The sequence below is a fragment of the Vanrija albida genome, assembly GCF_041260175.1.
Source record: "Vanrija albida strain AlHP1 chromosome Unknown contig_5, whole genome shotgun sequence".
Classification (NCBI taxonomy): Eukaryota; Fungi; Basidiomycota; class Tremellomycetes; order Trichosporonales; family Trichosporonaceae; genus Vanrija; species Vanrija albida.
In genome coordinates, this window is record NW_027191424.1 from 2,983,221 (window position 1) to 3,002,646 (window position 19,426).

General features: G+C 59.3%; 7 protein-coding genes across 7 annotated transcripts; 4 read left to right on the plus strand and 3 right to left on the minus strand.

The window, feature by feature from the left end:
• Positions 1–1,964: 1,964 nt before the first annotated feature.
• Positions 1,965–3,536, plus strand: Q8F55_007325 (uncharacterized protein; the record flags this gene model as incomplete). Its single annotated transcript, XM_069355762.1, has 2 exons — positions 1,965–2,150; positions 2,196–3,536. 2 exons carry the CDS (start codon positions 1,965–1,967, stop codon positions 3,534–3,536), a joined length of 1,527 nt encoding a protein of 508 aa, XP_069207833.1.
• A 2,023-nt stretch (positions 3,537–5,559) lies between these two features.
• Positions 5,560–6,172, minus strand: Q8F55_007326 (uncharacterized protein; the record flags this gene model as incomplete). Its single annotated transcript, XM_069355763.1, has 6 exons — positions 5,560–5,628; positions 5,681–5,763; positions 5,866–5,899; positions 5,946–5,997; positions 6,041–6,071; positions 6,121–6,172. The coding sequence occupies 6 exons, from the start codon at positions 6,170–6,172 to the stop codon at positions 5,560–5,562; spliced, it is 321 nt and encodes a 106-aa protein (XP_069207834.1).
• Positions 6,173–6,620: 448 nt separating this feature from the next.
• AGP2_2 (general amino acid permease agp2) lies at positions 6,621–8,583 on the minus strand (the record flags this gene model as incomplete). Its single annotated transcript, XM_069355764.1, has 11 exons — positions 6,621–6,885; positions 6,926–7,057; positions 7,098–7,161; positions 7,202–7,463; positions 7,515–7,706; positions 7,766–7,859; positions 7,903–8,008; positions 8,049–8,168; positions 8,218–8,265; positions 8,308–8,416; positions 8,452–8,583. 11 exons carry the CDS (start codon positions 8,581–8,583, stop codon positions 6,621–6,623), a joined length of 1,524 nt encoding a protein of 507 aa, XP_069207835.1.
• Positions 8,584–9,269: 686 nt separating this feature from the next.
• Q8F55_007328 (uncharacterized protein) lies at positions 9,270–11,013 on the plus strand (the record flags this gene model as incomplete). Its single annotated transcript, XM_069355765.1, has 8 exons — positions 9,270–9,434; positions 9,699–9,788; positions 9,825–9,947; positions 9,993–10,062; positions 10,103–10,577; positions 10,621–10,690; positions 10,728–10,811; positions 10,858–11,013. The coding sequence occupies 8 exons, from the start codon at positions 9,270–9,272 to the stop codon at positions 11,011–11,013; spliced, it is 1,233 nt and encodes a 410-aa protein (XP_069207836.1).
• Positions 11,014–11,340: 327 nt separating this feature from the next.
• On the minus strand, positions 11,341–13,294 carry Q8F55_007329 (uncharacterized protein; the record flags this gene model as incomplete). The annotated part of the gene is made up of 9 exons (XM_069355766.1): positions 11,341–11,544; positions 11,609–11,927; positions 11,961–12,015; positions 12,050–12,474; positions 12,514–12,563; positions 12,600–12,701; positions 12,739–12,840; positions 12,879–12,985; positions 13,036–13,294. The coding sequence occupies 9 exons, from the start codon at positions 13,292–13,294 to the stop codon at positions 11,341–11,343; spliced, it is 1,623 nt and encodes a 540-aa protein (XP_069207837.1).
• Positions 13,295–13,909: 615 nt separating this feature from the next.
• Q8F55_007330 (uncharacterized protein) lies at positions 13,910–15,351 on the plus strand (the record flags this gene model as incomplete). The annotated part of the gene is made up of 8 exons (XM_069355767.1): positions 13,910–14,292; positions 14,328–14,357; positions 14,391–14,518; positions 14,553–14,690; positions 14,725–14,911; positions 14,957–15,028; positions 15,065–15,177; positions 15,245–15,351. The coding sequence occupies 8 exons, from the start codon at positions 13,910–13,912 to the stop codon at positions 15,349–15,351; spliced, it is 1,158 nt and encodes a 385-aa protein (XP_069207838.1).
• Positions 15,352–17,588: 2,237 nt separating this feature from the next.
• Positions 17,589–18,210, plus strand: Q8F55_007331 (uncharacterized protein; the record flags this gene model as incomplete). The annotated part of the gene is made up of 4 exons (XM_069355768.1): positions 17,589–17,794; positions 17,829–17,941; positions 17,974–18,072; positions 18,104–18,210. The coding sequence occupies 4 exons, from the start codon at positions 17,589–17,591 to the stop codon at positions 18,208–18,210; spliced, it is 525 nt and encodes a 174-aa protein (XP_069207839.1).
• Positions 18,211–19,426: the final 1,216 nt, after the last annotated feature.

Below are 19,426 nucleotides of genomic sequence, written 5' to 3' on the forward strand. Positions count from 1 at the left end.
CGGCACAGGTGGCGTGATCGTCGATGGGACTGGCTGGCTCGTCGACGCCGCGCCGAGGACGCCTTCGAAGGCTGCTCCCTCATGTTGTCACACCAACGACGAGGAGATTGTCTTCAACATGCGTCTCCAACATGTAGCAACGAGTGAGAGGGTGTTAGATGGGCAGATGGCCCAACTTGGTTTGTGACATCGTGGCGTCCGTAAGCAGCCGCCACACGCAGTGCCAACGCGACCTTGGCGACAGCACTGTCGGCGGAGGCGGAGTGGATCTGTGGGACTGCAACTACTCGGCGAAAACGCCGGGTGTCACGTGGGTAGACGGGAGGGTCGTCGCCGGTCACTGCTCCGATAATACCAAGGAACGTGGAGCACGCCGTTGTGATGTTCGGCGCCAAGTCGAGTGGGGGGTGACCGATCGGTTGTCCAGACGCCGACCGGGCCTGTCGGGCTGGTGGGGGCTCCATGGCTGAGCAGATCTAGATGTCGAATGGAGCTCCGAGAGCCCTTCCGGCAAGAAAGGCGACGAGAGCCGCCCGCGGGGGTGATGGGGCGGAGGGGGCATTGGGCGGGGAAGTGGTTGTGGGGGAGAATTGAGGAGGAGTTGCGTTTTCGGCCTTGCCGCGACCAAGCACGGCCGTTCACTCCACAGGAATCGACCCAGTATGGCCGCTCACTCCACAGGAATCAATGGAGGCGGTGGCGTAGAACAGCCGGTGACAGACCCGTCTATCGGTTGGGCGATACCATGGCGGCGGCAGTCACCGCCTGCGGGAAGGTGGCAACACTCCGTCGACCAGTCGCGCACGAGGGGGTCTGGTGGGCGGAACTCGAGCCAAGGGACGGTGGGCCAAGAGGGTTGCTGCGGAGCCGCACCCACGGCGAAGGTGTCGTGCAGGAGGCGGCGGTGCTGGAAGAGAGGACCCGTCGGCGAGGGGGAGGTGCTCGGCGACGGCGGCGGCGAAGGACTAGGGGGTCGGGTGGTGCAGTACCATACTGCCTGCGCGACTAGTAGACCAGACGTACAGTAACATGGCTTAAAGACTACAATATGTACAACAGCGGAGTCTTTATAGCCTGCGCCGGCGGGTGCACCGGCGGCGGGGACAACGGAACCAAAGCTATGGTCAGTGGGCGGGGTGACTCTAAGAAAGTCACCCTGCGGGGAAGGTGGCGTGGCGGGGGTGACTCTCAAAAGGTCACCCCACGGCAGAGTGGCGGTAGGGGCGTGGCGAGGGCGTCGGCCGAATCGTGACACGCGCGTCTCAGCTTGACACCGAGGCCGAGGACGATTACATACGAGAACTTGGTGGGGCTGGAGTAGAACGCATTTTGCATGGCGTGTGGCATCCCCTTTGGCGAGACCTCTGTACGGTGGTAAGTGCGCGCGTGCGCATGAAGCAATGTTAGCTGAGATAGCAACGTGCGCAGCAGCCTCGGCTCACCGATGTCTTCTTGGCAACAAATCGAATTTTTACTGCCATTGCCCGAGGCTTCACCGATGCGGACTTTAATTGCCGTGTTATCACATGTCGTTACGGCGCCAAAACTCCGATCCCGCAAGGTGCGTGCAGTGGTGGTGTACGATGCATAGCCAGGAGCGATGCTTGGGCAGCTTGGGCAGCTGGCCCTTTGATATTGTAAGGATATCAGTCTGATCACCGAGGCGGTTGGTCACCAGCCTGATCACCCCGGCTCACCGAGGCGTCTTGATACGTGTTGTTCTCGTTCGACGCGTCAGCGATGAGGCCAAAGTGTATACTAATATGCTTGTGTTTGTGGCAGAGTATTTTGGTTCACTTACTGTACCGATTACGACCGATAGCGCCCCAACACGGCACCGCCTGACCATGTCATCCACCACCCTCGCCGCTAAATCTACACCCGCCAAGTCGCCCGCCTCGTCGGTCCTTGATGGGGATGCCGTGGCCACCGCCGAGAAGGCATCTACACCCACCCCGTCAGACATGGACCCCGCCCACACCGCGCACGCCGCCCACCCACTCGCGCGGCTCAGCCAGGGCCGCAAGCACCTGCTACTGTTCATTTTCGCCGTCGCGTCTTTTGTCGACGTCTGCAACGTCTCTGGCGTCGGCATCGCCAGCGCGCAGATTGCGCGAGACATCAACCTGCACGTCAGCCAGATAGTCTGGGTGAGTCGGGATGATCACTGTACGATCGCGACTGACCCGCCGCAGATCATCACAGCCTACTCCCTTACATTCGCCTCGTTCCTACTGTTCGCCGGACGCCTATCTGATCTTTTCCCTGCCCAGCTAGTGTTTGAGATCGGCTTCGTCGGCCTCGGCATCATGTCATTGGTTCAAAGTTTTGTTACCCACAACAAGTACGGCTTCTTGATTGTCCGCGGCCTCGGCGGCATCATGGGCGCCATGACAATCCCCTCGGCCTACCACCTCGCTGTGCACATGTTCCCCGACCCCGCCGAGCAGCGCAAGAAGCTCGCTTTTCTGGGTATCGCCGCTGCCCTGGGCAACGTACTAGGTCTTGTGCTCGCCGGCCTGACCATGCTTGCGAGTTACCACTGGTTTTTCCGCCTCATGGCCATCATCTGCTTGAGTTTCTCAGTCACAACCGTCATCCTCCTGCCGTGGACGCCAGCGGACCACGACCCCACGGATGGGCCCAGGTGGAAGCGGCTAGACCTGGCTGGTGTCGTGCTCATGTCAGGCGCGTTGCTGTGCTTTATCCTCGGCCTGACGCAGGGACCGATCGACGGCTGGGGCAAGGCCTCCTTCATTGCGCCATTCATCATATCCATCTTCCTCGGCGTCGGGTTCTTTGTCCTCGAGGCAAACATTCACCCTCGTCTTGCCGTGCTTCCAGCCACCATCTGGAAGATCAAGAATATGAAGGTCGCGAGTATCGTCACACTTATGCCGTTTTCCTTCTGGATCACAAACCAGTTGCTCTACACTACCTACTGGCAGGTTGTTTTCCATTGGCGCCCGCTACATGTTGCTGCCGCAGCCTTGCCTCAAGGCATTGCCGCGCTCATGGTCGGCGGCCTGGTACAAGTCTTTCCCGGAATTATCAACCGCCCACGCATCACCATCCCCATCGGCTCGGCGCTGGTCATGACGGCGGAGGCGCTGATGTACTTTTCCGATGGCGGCAAGCACATGGACTACTGGAAGTTTTGCTTCCCGGCGTTTGTCATTGGTTCGATGGGTGCTATCAGCGTCTTCATGGCCTCTGGCATCAACCTGATCTCCTTCTGCCCGCCAGAAATGGGCGGTGTCGCTGGTGCATGGACACAGGGGCTCGCCCAAGTCGGCAGTGCGATCGCCCTCGGTGTGCAGGCTGGCCTGGAGGGCACCGAACTCGCCGACTGGAAGCACAATGCGCGGTCGTTCTGGTACGAGTTTGCCGCATTAGCGTTGGTTGCGACGGTGTATGCGGTCTTTTACAGCGAGCCGAGGGGCACCCTGGAGGAGCATAGTCTCACCCGCGAGCGGATTGCCGAGCTCGAGGAAAGGTTCGCTGACAGGAAGGCCGGCAGTCTCCCCACTGCGTAACCTGTTGGCTCGCTTGCTTTAAATAATAGAGATTGAATAGACGGTGTTGGGGGCAATGATTGATGCATTTGGTCCCGATACTGTTACCAGGCTGTACTGGAGGCGCTCAGCACGATGCGTCCATCCCCCGTCGTTGACATTACCTGACGTCGGCATCTCTCCGGCGCACAATCAGAAACGACTGGGCCGTGAGGCTGATGGATGGCGTATTTAAGACGTCGTACCGTTATCCAGTACCTCCATGTTACTCTTATCACGTCATTTACAACACGAGCATGGTACTCCAACGTTGGACACCTCAGCCAGCTCTCCTACAATGACCCGTGCCCCTGGCGTCCAGTCCTTGCACGCTGGCTCAGGCCTAGAGGTCTGCACAATCGAACCTCAACTCCGCCCCAATGAACTGAGACTTGCCACAGACGCGGGGTGTCTACCTCGAGGCTCGGCTCCTCTGGCCTCGTCGTCAGCCTCTCGTCGGTCACATTTCGCCCCACCGACTGCCGACGCCGTTGGCCAGAACAGGATGTACCCACTGAATCGGCCCGGGGACGCCAGTCGCATCCACTTCAACAGACCTCACCTTCCACCCAGAATTCATTCACGACTACAGCAATAACGCATCACCCATGTGGTCACGCCATGGCGGGTCCACCACACCCGCTCGTCGTAGTGCATAGAGCTCCGAGGTCAGCCCCAGTCGTTTCGCTACTCACATTGTCCAGAATCCTTATAGCTTCTTCTGTCTCATACCCATAGCTCACTGTCGACCTCATAAAAGCAATGATACCTCGCGCTTGCTCTTGACCTTCGTCGTCCAACATCATCGACCCTACCTTTGTCAGCAGCAGGCCTACACTCATTCGCCAAACCTGTTATGATCGTGGGTACCAGCATGCCCACGACAAATGATTGCCTCGACGCTTCGAGGTAGCCGAGGGCTGTTGCGGCCGAAGCTTGGACAGATGGGTGCGAGTGGGGACAGTGCAACAGCTCGACGTGGACAACCACCTGAGGTTAGCCGGGCCACTATGCAGTTGCTTACCAGCAGAGTGTGAACCATGACAATGTTCCCCAGTTGAACTCGGGACAGTGCCGAGCCGTCCGATGCCCCACTCTCCCAGACGGTCAACTCGAGCAGGATTTCCTGAACCCTTTGGTCACTATCGCTCAGATATCTGCCATTTGACAGCGAGCTCAATACTCGTCTTTCATGAACGAGGAGATTGACGCGGTTTGCCTAGAATCAGAGCTAACCCCGAAACACCCAACGTACCAGTTCAAAGATGCCTCTCGCCATTCCGAACCCATACTCGAAAGTGTCGCGGCCGTCACTCTCCACTTGAGCATAGTCAAACCTTGGGAATGAAGTCAGCTTCTGACCCATCCCGGCTCTCATCAACGCACCACCAGGGCTGGAAGGACTCGGTGAGCACACTGGGCACCGAGTAGGAGCCAAGGCAGTGGACAACGTCGACCCACGCCAGGCTCTCCAACAGAGACCGAACAGTTGTCAACGAAGACAGCGAGTCGTTTTGAGCAGCTTGCAACATGGCGGCCGGCCCGCCCCGCAACTTGACAATCTCTAGCCCGATATGAAAGGCGTCCTTCCACAAAGAGCCGACCAGCATGACCTGAGAGATGATAGCTCCCATGACACCCGTGAGAACCGTATTCGAAGTGTCCGTTGAGCAATTATCACTGCTCAGCTTTAACAGGATTGCGGTTCGCCCTAGCTCAATGGACATTTTGGACATGTGGGTGCTTATCGTGCGGAGCCGAACAGTCGAATGATTGGACTGAGTAGAGCTACTGGGTGACGGCGTTCCCCAGGCCCCAATTGGAGAGGCAGTAAGATAGCCCTTGTCTCGTTGCGTGAGCATTGCAGAACGATGCACGGCTGCGATTGAAACGAGAGATAGCAAGAGGGAATCTGCCTCGGCTGACGAGCCTCGAGGGTTGAAAATGGAGCGCCCGACGTCAAAGAACTTTATCGGGCGATCAGGCTGCTGGATGGCGCACATGTTCACAGTGCCAGGTTGTCAGTGGGATTCGAGGACGAGCGATTCGCACCAAAACAGAGAAAGTGAGACATCTGGGGCGCAATGAGCTTAATGACACACGACTGCGTCGGAACACAGACTCACGAGGGACCTCTCCTCCACGTCCGGGTAGATCAGAGCCAGAGTGTCCACTGGCGGTAATTCTGATGGAACGGCGTTGAAGAAGGCTGCCAGAGGATTGAGGAGAGCACTTTGCGAAGAGATCGTACTGCTTGCTCCTCGGGACATAGGAGAGCTTCGGTGGGTGGAAAGAACTTGCGATGACGAACCCGCCTGCTGCGGGGAGGATCCTGGGTACACGCACTGGGGTCCAGTTCAGTCCAGCAATCTCACACACCCAAACACTAACTGGTCGCGACTGGCGCGTACACCGTCGACAGCTAGGCTTCTCCTCGTCGCACCTATGTAAGTGGTCAGACACGGGGATAGATGAGACAGACGCACTTGTGCCTCGACCGTCGGCAGCAAAGGCAACCTGAGGGGATGATTAGCGAGGGTTCTCTGCAAACATGGATCCTCCTGACCTGTACGGGTTCTCCTAAACCGAGGGGCATAGGGATCAGAGGACCTATCCATAGCTGCACTTGTGAGGCCGTGGGTGGTTTAGATGAGGTGAACTGCCTGGACGCAAGACCGACAACGTTGATGCGGGGTGGCCTGACACAGTTTTGGTCCCGGATGGGGCTCCCAGGGTCGTGTGCGGCGATAAGGGGGCGGCATTCCAACCCAGCCAAACACCGGGTCGATGCCTTCGGGGGGGCTTCGTGTGACACTTGGTCGTGTGACACTTGGTAGCATTGCATTTCCAGCATAGCTGGATTGCTACCTTTGGGGTGGAGAGCGTTGTGCTCTCCAGAGGCCTCACGTGATGCTCAGTCCGCGGGGCACCCCCCTCGTCCGGACAGCGGCGCGGCAAACAATCACAGACTCATCTTTATTCACTTTCGATCACATCAACTCGTTTCAATGTCGCCTTTTTGTTCGTTCTTGGGCCACTACAAACTACCCTCTCCCGCTCCTTCGCTCAAAAAATCCTATCCACGATCCTGTCGATCAACCCGGCATGCTCAGATGCCCACTTTTCGTCCTCCATCCTCGTCATTTCATCGAGCTCTTGAAGGTTGCTGGTAAAGTCCATGCCTATAGCGGGGATGCCAAACGGTTGGTCCACATGCCGCGCACCCTTGCACTTCCACAGAATGAATAGGGCAATGAAGATAAACACTGCCCCGTAGGTGAAAAGGAAGTCGGTGACACTGAATTTGCCCGGGGCAAAGAAGAAGTACCCGCTGATCCAAGGTTAGGAGGCAACTTCACACGAATACTCACCTAAAGATGAGGGCAAACGATGCCCAGAAAAGCACATACCAGGCCGACCAGGGCTGCAAGTATCCCTTGGCTGGCAGAAAGTCTCGGCCCAGATTCTGAGCTTTCATGCCCGCTCGAAATCGGATGTAAGAGCTGAAAAATCAGCAAAGGCACCGCCTCCAGGTCGGCTCACGCGGCAACCACAATCTGCGTGAGGAGTTGAGTTGCAGTGGTCAAGTTGATGAGCCAAACCAAGACTGTTGCACGTGTCAGTGCGAACACTGGGCGCTGACATACCTTTCGACGTCCCACTGGACAGAGCCAGGAAAGACAGGCACCCAAGCGCCAGCGTGATGAGAACGCAGACATAGGGTAGTCCGTGTCGATTGGTTCGCGCGACAAACTTTGGCGCCTGACCTTGAATCGCAAGGGCATAGAGTGTGCGACTAGCAGCAAACGCCATCGACGACCCAGAAGAGAACAAGGAGATGAGAAGGCCGGCAGACAGGACAGAGGGGAGGGCGGAGGAAATCTTTAGCCTCGTCATGTTGATTACATACTGTGGCCGATGTGTCAACATTGCCTCTCACCAGTGCTTCCCGTGTCTCACCGGCGAACGAGCAGTCTTGGTAGTGGCGCTAAGAAGCGAGTGAGAGTTGGATGGCGCGTTGATGCCAACAAAGAATGCTCCACCAATGTAAAAAGCAATGATGCGGAAAATGGTTGCGCGGTATGCCTTGGGGATGACACGGCGAGGGTGCTTGACTTCTCCCGCGACAAGAGCAATGTAATCAGGGCCAGTCTGGGCAAGTAATCAGACGTGGCCCATAGACTGGTGATGGCCCAACCGTCTCAACTTACGATTGCAAACGCTCCCCACTGCAGGGCCTTCCACACGTCGTACGCACGTCCACTGGCGGTAGATGAGGCGAAGGGACCTGGGTCCTTCCAGTAGCTGAACAGTTAGACGGCGCTGTCAAACATTTCTGCAGCCTTACCGAAACCCGTAACGGTCATGGATGGGGTTTGCACCGCACATTGTAATGATGGTGAACAGGAACGCACCAAAGATCATGAAGACCTTCAGGATGCTGATCCAGAACTCTGGGTCACGTCAGCAATGCTTCCCGGATGCCAGCCTTACCGCTCTCGCCATAGACCCGGACGTTTACGACCTGAACAATGACGAGCAGCACCAAGCCAGTCGCGATGCAGATTGCCGGGTTCAGGTTAGGGTCCCAATAAGCGACAATGATGTTGAATGCTGGGAATGCGTCAGCTACGAATGGTACCGACAATGGTCTGGTACATACCAGTGAGTTCCGAGCAGATGAGAGCGACTTGGGAGATGAAGTAGTTCCCTGGGCGACTGTCAGTACGATGCCACGGCAGTCGGGACTTACAGCCCAAAGAGAACCCAACGGCAGGGTCCAAGAATCGATCTGCGTAATGAACGAATCCACCATCAACGGGAAGCAGAGTGCACATCTCAATGAGACAGTTGCTCAACGCCTTGCGATTAGCTCGTATCATCGCCGAGGACTTACCCAGACTACTGACGACCAGACGGAGACTCCGATGAGGAGAGCAAGAGGACCACCGGTCAAGGGGTTACCAATGGAGATGAACACAGATGAACCGATGGCGCCAGAGATGGCTATGAGCTGAACGTGTCGCATACGCAGGCCACTGGAGGGGATGTAGATCAGAGGAAGAACATGCTGCGACACGCGCGGGTCTCACCGGTGGGCACTGCTGGCGGTGCGGTTGTCATTGGAACCATCGGCATGATCCACACAGATGATGTGGACGGCATCTGAGGCCTTCTCGGTGGCGGACATCTTCGTGGCGTTGGTTCAACTCGTGCTTGAGTGAGGAGGTTGTGATGCGAATCGGCCACCTTAAGAACCTCTGGCTGGCACAGTCTGCATTCCCGTGCCGTTCTGATCAACGTCGCAGTTGTGGGGCATCTGGCGGGAAGGCGGGGTGTGGAAGAGAAGTAAGCGCAACCGCGGACATGGATAAGCAAGACAATAGTGAACGGGGGGGTGAAAGTGCAGCTTGTAACCACATCAGCAAGAGCAAGAGCTGGCGCAGCCGCACCGCAACCGTAACCGCAACCGCTGCCGCTGCCGCAACCGCTGCAACAAGATCCGGGGTGGCCAATCAAAAAGGGTATTGTGCTTCGCAAACAATGCGGAGCACCGCACTCCGTTCCTCGTAATTTGACTTCCCTAAGCGCAACCGCGCCTCTAGCATATATGGGGCATGTCAGAATACACCGGTTAGTTGTGTCTGTGGTAATATATCATGCTAGGATGGGCGTCCTGGAGTTCATCCCCCCACTGCTCAACCACTGTAGACCATGCGCATCGAGGACGGCGGTGCTCCAGGCCTGAACGGGCTCCCTGTTGCCGAGGGCATGAGCATCTCTCACTGGCTGCAGACTGTGCGCTCCGACCCGCTCTTGGACCACCGTACGACAAGGGATCTGCCTGACAGTGCAGAGGCTGTGGTAATTGGATCGGGTGTGAGTAATCTGCTACGCTTGGCCGGAAGACCGCTCATCTTCCCAGATTTCCGGTGCTCTCGTGGCCTTGTCCCTGCTAAAGGCAAACCCATCGACATCAATCGTGATGGTTGAGGCCCGAGAACTATGCTCAGGTGCCACTGGACGCAATGCAGGACACTGCAAGCCGGATCAGTGGCGAGGATTTAGTGAATACGCGGCTCGCTTTGGTGAACGCATGGCCCTAAAGGTGTGACATCACACACTTGCCCAGCTGACGATCAGATCCTTAGCAATGAAGGGGAAACACTTGAAGCGCTCATCGATTACGTGCGGACCAATGACGTTCAGTGTGATCTATGGACTGGCAAGACTGTGAGGTGCCGAAGATTCTGTGGTTTCTGACGTCAGCTGGATGTCCTGATGGATACCGAGTCTGCGTCTGTAGCCGCGAAGACTTTCACCGCGTTCGCCGCCGCAGGTGGTGACACCTCCAAGGTTGAAGTCACCACCACCCCCGCGGAGGCTGCAAAGGTGAGCAAGTTGGCACTGGAACGTTACCGACTGACATAGTGGCAGAAGTCTCGCCTCCCGGGTGCCCAGGCGGCGTACGCGTGGGATGCGGCGACGCTTCACCCATGGAAGCTAGGTGAGTGGTTGCGATTCTTGCCGTTTAGCTGACGTGCCAGTCGCACACGTCATTCGGCAGTGTCTAGACTTGGGCCTCAACCTTCAGACATGGACCCCAGCAACTACTATTACTGGATCAGCGGGCCAATGGATCGTTCACACTCCTCGGGGGGCGATCACGGCCACAACTGTTATCCATGCCACGAACGCCTACGCTGGCGCTCTTCTGCCAGAGATTCGGGGCATCATCGAGCCCATGCCTCACATGTGTAACCGTGTCATTCCGCCCAGCACATTCTCCGGCTCCCAGGCCCTCCAGAACTCGTACGCCGTCATCTACAAGGATGCACTCTACTCGGTCAACCCTCGTTCCACGTCAGATGGCAATATCTTAATCGGGGGCAGCGCCAAGAACATCGACCGACTTCGGGAATACGTCGACGAGAAAGTAGACCGCAAAACGGATGACAGGCTCGTGGACTTTGAGCCCATCACAACCTCTGTTCGCCAGCTTTGCGACACAGGATTCCAATGGTAAGTACAAAACGGGGGTGAACGCACGGCCACTGACGGGCAGGGACTCGGACCTTGGACGCCGCGGGGCACCGGTTCGATATGATCACGCTTGGAGCGGAATTCTGGGGATGGTGGGTTTGTTGAGCCACATAATGGCTGACGTGCAAGAGTGCAGACACTGTGCCTTTCGTCGGCACTGTCCCGGGAAAGCACGGTCAGTGGATGTGTTGCGGACACAACGGCCACGGCATGGTGAGTGGCTGCCCCCCTGATGCTGCCAATGGTTGACCGGTCACAGGCGAGGATCTTTACATGTGCTCCAGCTCTTGCCAAGCTCATTGGTGGAGCCACCTGGGCCGACACTGAGCTGCCCGACTGCTTCCAGGTCACCAAGCAGCGTCTCGCCTGGCTGGCTACGGTGGTATCAGGCGTTGACATCCGGGCGTCGTTGTAGGGCGACAAGGTCTTGAGCATGCAAATGGTTGTTATACGCATTGAGTTGCAGTGTTCTCACCGGCGAAGCAATGATCAGAGTGCCCTTGGCCATACACCATCCGCGCCACTTTTGAGATACAGTTCCCTCACGACTATGACGACTGGGCCATTTCGTAGCACGGCATGCCCATCTGTGTGTGCAAACACACGGTGGGCTCGCTGGTGTCCATGTCCAATCGTCAGAACCATGAGCACGAAGCAACACAACGCAGACTTAGCTATCGATCACCGTTGCAAGAATTGACATCCCCCATTCTCGGCCCTCCCTACATCTCCTCGACCTCCCCTACGCCCCCTCCTCCTTGACCGCCTTAGCCGCCGTCACAAACCCCTTCATCTTACGCGGTGGGACCCCACTGTCGTACATTTCGTCAACCTCGCTGAACGTGCGGCCGCCGACCTCTGGGAGGATGAAAAAGTTGACGACGAGGCCGATGCCGCCGAGACAGGCAAACAGGGACATGGTCTTGACACCCCAGCCACGGGCCCCCTTGCCAGTGTTGGCGAGCATGAGAGGGACCTGGAGTCAGTCGCCGACGCACCGCCCGACTCACTGTGTAACCAAACATAAGGCTGAAGCACATGGACATGCTGATGACGACGCCTGTAGTGCGGGCACGAAGTCGCGGGGTCGAGATTTCCGAGGTCAGGCCCCATCCGACACCAGCCAGGCAGCCGGCATAAAACAGCACCCAGATGCAGATGACACCGAGGGTGGCATTCAGGTTGGTATCGGTCCGCTCCTGTGTGCCGAGAGCACCAAGGATGATGTTGCACACAAAGCAGCCAGTGCCGCCGGTAAAGATAAGGGTGCGTCGGCCAAACTTCTCAGTGGTGTAGAACGAGACGATGACCATGGCGACGAGGAGGGAGCTGAAGTCAGTACTACTCATCACATCCACGTACTAGACAATGCACGTCGCCTGGAACGGCTGCTTGATACCAGCCTGCTGCAAAAAGTCTACGCAGTCAGCGTCGACCTCGCTGTAACTCACAAGTCGCGTAGGAAAACACCACCGACGCTCCCGACCACTGGAGCATGATGACACCAAAGAAGCTGGCCATGGTGCGCTTAATTTTGGTGCCCATGAAGATCTCCCTGTAGGTTGATGCCTCGACGTTGCGACGTTGGGCCTGCTCATGTTCCAGCTCGGTCTTCATGACGAGGTACTCGTGTTCAACGTTGTAGCCCTCGACGCCACCGTTGAGCCTCTTCAAGGCAACCTTGGCCTGCTCGTCGAGACCCTTGCGGGCATAGTACCACGGTGACTCGACGATGAAGGGGAGGCAGACGAGGAACAGGCCGACGAGGACCCACTCCGAGTAAATGGCCAGCCTCCAGTGGTGGGGGCTGGTGACGTTGACCACTTCGAGAGCGATGGCCGAGGAGAGCTGTCCGAGGGCAAGGAACAGGCCGTAACTGGGTGAATCAGTATGGGCACAGCTAACCCGCACCTACCAGCAGAGCAGCGCGCCACGGTTCTGGACAGGAGCGACCTCGGAGATGTACTGCAGTTGTCAGTGGGGCTGGATATTGAGACGCACCAAGAGAGACGTCGCCTGACCCATGCCTCCAGCCAGTCCCGCAACCATCTTGGCACCCAGCCAACCGGCCATGGTCGTGACAAACTGTTCCACAAGTACACCCTGTGAGGGTTAGCCAGCGCGAGCGGCCTCGACTCACGGCAACAACAGCGACCGCCGACAGCATGAATGCTACGCGACGTCCATACTTGTCGGCAATGAGAGTGCTAAGCTGGTGACCAAGGATTCCAAACGCGGCGCCCTGAGACGTCAGGACTATCCAGCTACACAGGCCCTTACCATACCGCCCCACGCGGAGACGTACTCGGCCGCGAGAGACTTCTTGTCGGTCGCAGGGATGTAGGTACCAAACTGGTCGATGAAGCCGACGTTACTGACGATGCTGCCTGCGGGGGCTGTCAGCAGGGTGACCGACACGACAAATACCCCAACGCACCGGTGATGGAGCCCTGGTAGCCCTCCATCAACACGCACACGCCGCCAAAGAAGCAGCAGAGCGTGGCATGCCAGAAAGTCTTGGTCGTCTGCCATCGCGAGAGATGAAGAAACTCGCTCACGATAGGAGCGTGAACACCAGACTCCTTGGTGTCAGTGTTCGAGCTGCCGACAGGGAGTTGTCCGTCCAGAAGCTGGGGCGAGTCCTTGTAATCGCCTGCGTCGAGAGCAGACGGTTTGCCGGTGGTAGCGAAAGTCATTCTGTTGGTGACTTGGGAGCCGAGGGCAGGGAGCCGTCTAGACCAAGTCTCCTCGCTTTATAGGAGACGCATCCGCACAGATGACTGCTAGATCAACACCTAACGTGCACGCCGTGTCGGACAGATAGCGCTGAGCGTGTGGAGAGATGTCGACGGGAACCCCGGAGACGCCCCGAACAAACAACCGTGGAAAGTCTGCGGGGAATCTGTGGAACCTCTGTGGCTACGGGGTACACGGAGCAGAACGTGTAAGCGCAGAGATATGAGCGGGCGATGCGGGGAATCTGCGATATCTGACCATCGCTTGGCAGCTGTTCTTGTTTAGAGGGCAAAGCCTGTCGAGCAAAAAGAAGATCTCAGTAATCTTGTCCCTGGAGTCAGCTGGTATGCGCGGGCTGCAGGCCGAGTGCATCCCGACCTGCTCGGTGGGAAAAGTGCGGTTAATCGTGCGTTTATTGTGGGGCCCAGGTTTTGTCCCTTTGCAAGTCATGACCCACGTTTGTATGGAGGGTTCGGCGTCGTCTTGTTGACGAGGAAAAGTCGGTAAAGTCAGTCTTGTTTGTACATAACTCGCGTCATGTAGCGGCAGTGAGCAACATCAGCCGCCTCGCCACCATGCCACCAGCTCCGTACCCCGCCTACGACGTCCGCAAGGTCATCCACTCGATCAAGAACCCGTCCCCCGACCTCGTTCACGTCTTCGCCCATCGCGCGTCGCGCTGCCTGGGCTCCACCACCGAGAACAGCTTTTCGGCTGTGGCCGCTGCCGCAAGGGGCGGGTACGAGGGCATCGAGATTGATATCCGACTCACCAAGGACAAGCAGGTGGTCGTGTTCCACGACGCCGGCATGGGCCGGCTGACTGATGTCAAGCCCCCAGCCGGGGAGAGCTACCACAACCCGTTCACTGGCAAGGGCTACTCTCCGCTGGTCAAGGACACCAACTGGTTTGGCGAGATGGAGCACCTCCACCTACGGGACGACAGCGGGAATGTGACGTAAGTGATTAGGTCGGCTCCTCTGACGATCGCAGCTCCGAGCACCCCATCCTCCTCAAAGAGCTGTAAGATGCGCACCGGCACTCGCTTACACCCAGCCTCGAGTTCATCCATGACGAGGGCATCAACATCTTGGTCCAGATCGACGTCAAGGACCTCGATGCCATGGCCTATGGGTACGACGTCATTGCGCAGTATGCCAACGCCGCCGGTGTCCCAGCGACAGGTGAGGACGCCGCCTGTCCATCGCTAACGCCTAGAGTGGTGCCTCTGGAAGCCGAAAGGGGAGGTGTTCCCGACGCCCGAGGTATGGGAGCGCCAAGAATGGGTCCAGAAGGCTCTGTCCCGCGGTGATGCCCCTTCATTCGTCCTCTTCTACGAGCACGAGGATGACACTGGTGCGTCGCGCCCAGCCGACCACGCTGACCTCAGTTCTCCCCTCCATCAAGGCTTGGGAAAGCTGCAGCTACTTGATCAACTATGAACTCCACGTCCCACGCCCGGGGGGGACTCTCCAGCCGGCCCTCGACTACATCCTCGCCCAGGGCAAGGGCGTCGGCTCGTGGTACATCGGGGGCGACTTTGCCCGGCGCCACTACGTCGGTGATGGCCAGATGAGGTGCGTCTGCTGCGTCGACCCGCTGCACAAACTGACACGCCACAGCTGGGACGACTCGTCCCTACGTGACCAGATCCTTGCCTCGGGCCCGTCGGTCAAGATCATGTACCGTGAGGGGTATGTCTGAGTGATGGACCAAGCTGACACGTACAGCCACGGTGTCGTTGCCGCTGGCGGTGTGCTTGGTCGCCCTCCGACTGACACGGATCACGACACTCGCGTCAACCTGGCCGCCCTCATCCAACAGGGATGGAATTACATTGTTGGTAGGTGTCGCTGGGGGTGGTTACCCGACTCTCAGGCGTCGCACGATATCCTCGCGCTCAATGTCAGCACAGCCAGGGGAAGACGTACCGGTAGTACAAGGGCGCGAGGTCGCCCTCTACGCGGTCGACGTATGCGCAGACGTCGGGGTTGGCGAGGTCGAGCCGTGGGTTTAGCGTCGAAGGCATCAGCTTGCCGAGCAGTGATTGCTCTGCCTTTGGTGAGGTCCGAGAGGCCATACGAGTTGATGAGGAAGGGCATGTGCATCCCTACTGCAGGATGCAACGCCGGATGGCCCAGCATGCCGGGGATGAGCGAGCGCGTGCGCGTGCGCTGCCCGTCGGCGGGGACAACGGAACCAAATCTATGGACAGTGGGCGGGGTGACTCTAAGAAAGTCACCCTGCAGCGGAGGTGGCGTGGCGGGGGTGACTCTCAAAAGGTCACCCCACGGCAGAGTGGCGGTAGGGGCGTGGCGAGGGCGTCTGCCGAATCGTGACATCTTCCCCTCGTCGTGGATGTCGTTGTCGGAGTTGCTGCAAGTCCGGTGGTGGTTGTCGGGTGGTGGTTATCCGCCGTCGTTTGCCTTTCGAGTGGTTGACGCCGGGAGTAAAAATCGCGTGGAAACACGTGACTGCCGAGTTTTTGGTGTTGTATGCCGTTGAGGTTGTTACGGATGTGACACACGCAGCCGTGTCTTCGCGCTGTGCCGGTGGCCGGTCGGCGCGACTGGCCCGGTCCTATCGCCCGTGCGGCACTCGGGCGGGCTGTGTGGGCACGGGGACGACGGGGCAGACACATCCACGTCGGCTCGGGCGCAACGAGGGTCCCGGCGGAGGGCATCGGCAGCGACGCCGAGGTTGGAGCAAGGCGGCCACACTGCGCGCTATCAGTCGCGGGCGACGCCGCGAGTACGAGCCACCTATGGTGCTGCGTTAGCGAGTAGCCCCAACTGGCGACGCAGTTGGCAAACACCGCTGCCGTTCAGCGGCGCGCCTGAGCGCTGGCCTGGCCCCTTTGCGCGCGATTCTCGCTGTCCCTAGGCGTGATCCTGTCGGGTGTGTCTGTGAGCGTTAGTACCGTGATCTCCCGTGTGCCGCCGTCGCCGTGGCCGACCCGGGAGCGCCCCGCTTCGCCCGCCTCCCAGTCGCGGACGCAGGTGTCGAGCTACCGCCGTCTCTGTCTGCCGTCTCAAGCCGCGCGCGTCACGGGGCGTCACCGCGGGCCGTGCTGAGCTTGCGTCGTCGCCTGGTCCACTTTTGCGCCTCTACCACCACCTCTGCTCCCCTCAGCTGTGCCGCCGGTGCCCTTTCGTCGAAGCGGTTACAGACGGCAGCGCACTGGGCTGGCCGACGAAGAGCGTTGGCGGCGGGATCGGTGGCAATGGTCGTGCGAGGCTGTGGGCCAGTCTTGTCCCGGTGGGAGCGGCGCTGCGGGCAGGCCGCGCGTCGTGCCGTAGTTGAGCGTATCTGCTGCACGTACCGGACAACAGCCCGATGACCACCGAGCCAGCTGACCGCCTGGACGACGGCCCCGTCAGACAGTCTGCCAAGGAGCGGCGTGGTGCCGGTTGTCGAGGAGCCGAGCGGCTCAGTGCGCTGAATAGTAGAGTCCAGCGGCAGCTTAGATCGCCGTCGGCGTGGTCGGCGAGCGACTGCCTCTGTGTAGGCGCGTTGGCACCAGTGGTTGCCAACAATCGGCTTTGCCATCCAGCACGCTGTGAGCGTGTTCACCGCTCGATTGGCTCGCGACGACTACCTGGCGGGCGACATAGGCGTCGCTGACGGCCTGCAGAGCAGAGCACAGACGAAGCCGTAGCCAGAGACATCGCCCACAGCCTCGACCCCAGCTGTGCACCGCTGCACGCGAACCGTCGTCAGGTCCGATTCCAGTTCCTCGCCAGGACGAGATCCAACGGCAGCCGCTTCCCAGGCACTGCCGATCTTCGATGACATCGTCGCTGTTGCGGACTGACAGAGCATCGCCGCGGGCTGGTCCACTTCCGTGCGACATTGTGACAGTGCATGCCAGGGCATGGGAATGAAAGGCCAAGCGAGCGCGAGTGGTCGAAGGGAGCATGCGCGACGAGTGGGTTACCGCGGGCATCAGCGGTCTGGGTGAAACGTCGCGGGCGAACCGTGTGACGAGAAGCATCAGTGTCGGTGGCAACTGCCCACCCCACTGCCTCCGACACTCACAGTGACGACGCCAAGTCCCGTCGCGGCCATGAATCCCCACTCGCGGCCATTTTGGGTTCGCCGCGTCCTTCTGACCTTCTGCGCCCGACGCAATGTCGTCACACGAGTAGCATCCGACACCGCTTTGACAGCGCGCACCGACGCTGGCAGACGCACCGACGGTTATAACTCGCAACCGTTGCCCGTTCCATCCTCCCCACCACCACCCAACCCACCATGCTCCACCTCATCACCCTCCTGCTCCTCGCCTGCGCCGTGTTCGCCAACCCGCTCCCCGACACTGGAGAGACCCACCTCGACACGCGCCAGGAAACCTACGGCAGGCTCCGCACCTACCTCACCGACGGACAGAACCGCACCGGCGCGCTCGTCGTCTCCAAGGTCACTTCGATCCCCCTGGTCAACGGCGACTGGGTTGTGACGTTAGACCAACCACCCAGCCACGCTGACACCCAGCCTGCCGACCGTCAACCGCGTGTACTCGAGCTGGTCCATCAGCGAGGGCTACACGGGCCAGGCTGAGATCGCCGTCAGCGGCGGCAAGCGGTTCTGTCTCGACGCCGGCTCGTGTAAGTGCCCCGCGCGACATTGCTGACGGCAGACCCTGGCAACGGTGTCCGCCTCAAGGTTTGGGAGTGTCTCGACGTCCCACAGCAGCAGTGGCACTTTGCGAACGGCCGCCTTGAGCTCGTCGGTTACGGTGAGTCTACCCGCGAGCACGCTGACGAAAGGCCTCTGCGCCGACCTCCGTGACGGCGCGCTCGGTACTGCCCGCGGCTACGTCCAGACCTGGCAGTGCTACGACGGCAACATCAACCAGAAGTGGAGGCTGTACTAGCCGTAAGCCGGCCGCAAGCGCGCCGAACATGACGGCGCAGGACAATTCTCATCACTGAAAGGACATTCTCAGCGTATACATCGTAGTTGAGCATGCAGCGACATCAGAAGTGCCCGGCGGTGACCGCCTTTGTCGCTGACACTCCATCCGCGTGGCGACTCCCCGCCCGGATGGTCCGCTCGTCCTGCAGCAGTCGTCGAGAGGCCAACACCGCGCTCCTTCTCGCAAACACTACCGCTGGACATCTGGCGGGGCCGACGCCGACGTCCGAGCATTGGCCCCACTGATGACACCGCCCCAACGCCCTATCGATTGTCCCAGCGCCCAGACCTGGGCGAGGGGCGTGTGACCCAATCAACCACGACACGAAGCGGCGCAGGGTGGCCGCCCCAACAAGACACCAATGATCTCAGCCGATGGTCCCAGGACCTTCTGCCCCGCCTCGGTTATAGCCGCGCGGCCGCCATAAGGACAGTCGGCTCAGGCACCGCAATGGAAGTGAAGACGATGTGCGACCTCAGTTCGTGGGAGGACTCGCTCTGCACATACTGAGAGAGAACAGGTATCGAGGCCGCCGACATGTGCCACGCAGTACAACGTGCTGTTATCGCCGACCTGTGCTAGGGCGCCCATGCACGGCAGATGCTGATACTCACCACCCAGGCGTCGTCTCGTCGACGGCCCACTGTCGAGGTCGCCGTGAGCGCAAACGGTCGTCGGCGTCCAGCTTGTCCCTACTCGTCTATCACACGCACAGCCACAGCCACCGCGTCAGCTGTCTTGCGTCCGGCGCCCGGGTCACGGGGCCAAATGGCTCAGTGGAACATGCTCGGCAATCCGATAGATAAGACCACATGCCGGACGATTCCCAAGCCCTACGCCAATCCCGGCCTAGGTGAGTGAGTGCTCCTGGCGAGCACCCCCTGCACCCGCGCTCGACGAGTCCGTCAGAGAATCGTACCGGAATGCCCCCATATCACCAAACCGACACGCCGTGTGGAAGCTGTTCACTGGATGGCGGATTTGTCGGCCGTCGCAGGCAGGACCGACGGTACATACTCAACAGCCCCAACCCCGCCTGCACCACATCCCGCTGAGTGGCAAGAATCTCACCGGTGTCCACGCAGCCCAATCCTCGGCACTCGCAAAGCCCTCAAGCATCTGCACTCGCACTCACCTCCCCTACACCTCCCCTGCTATTGATCGGAGCCACTGA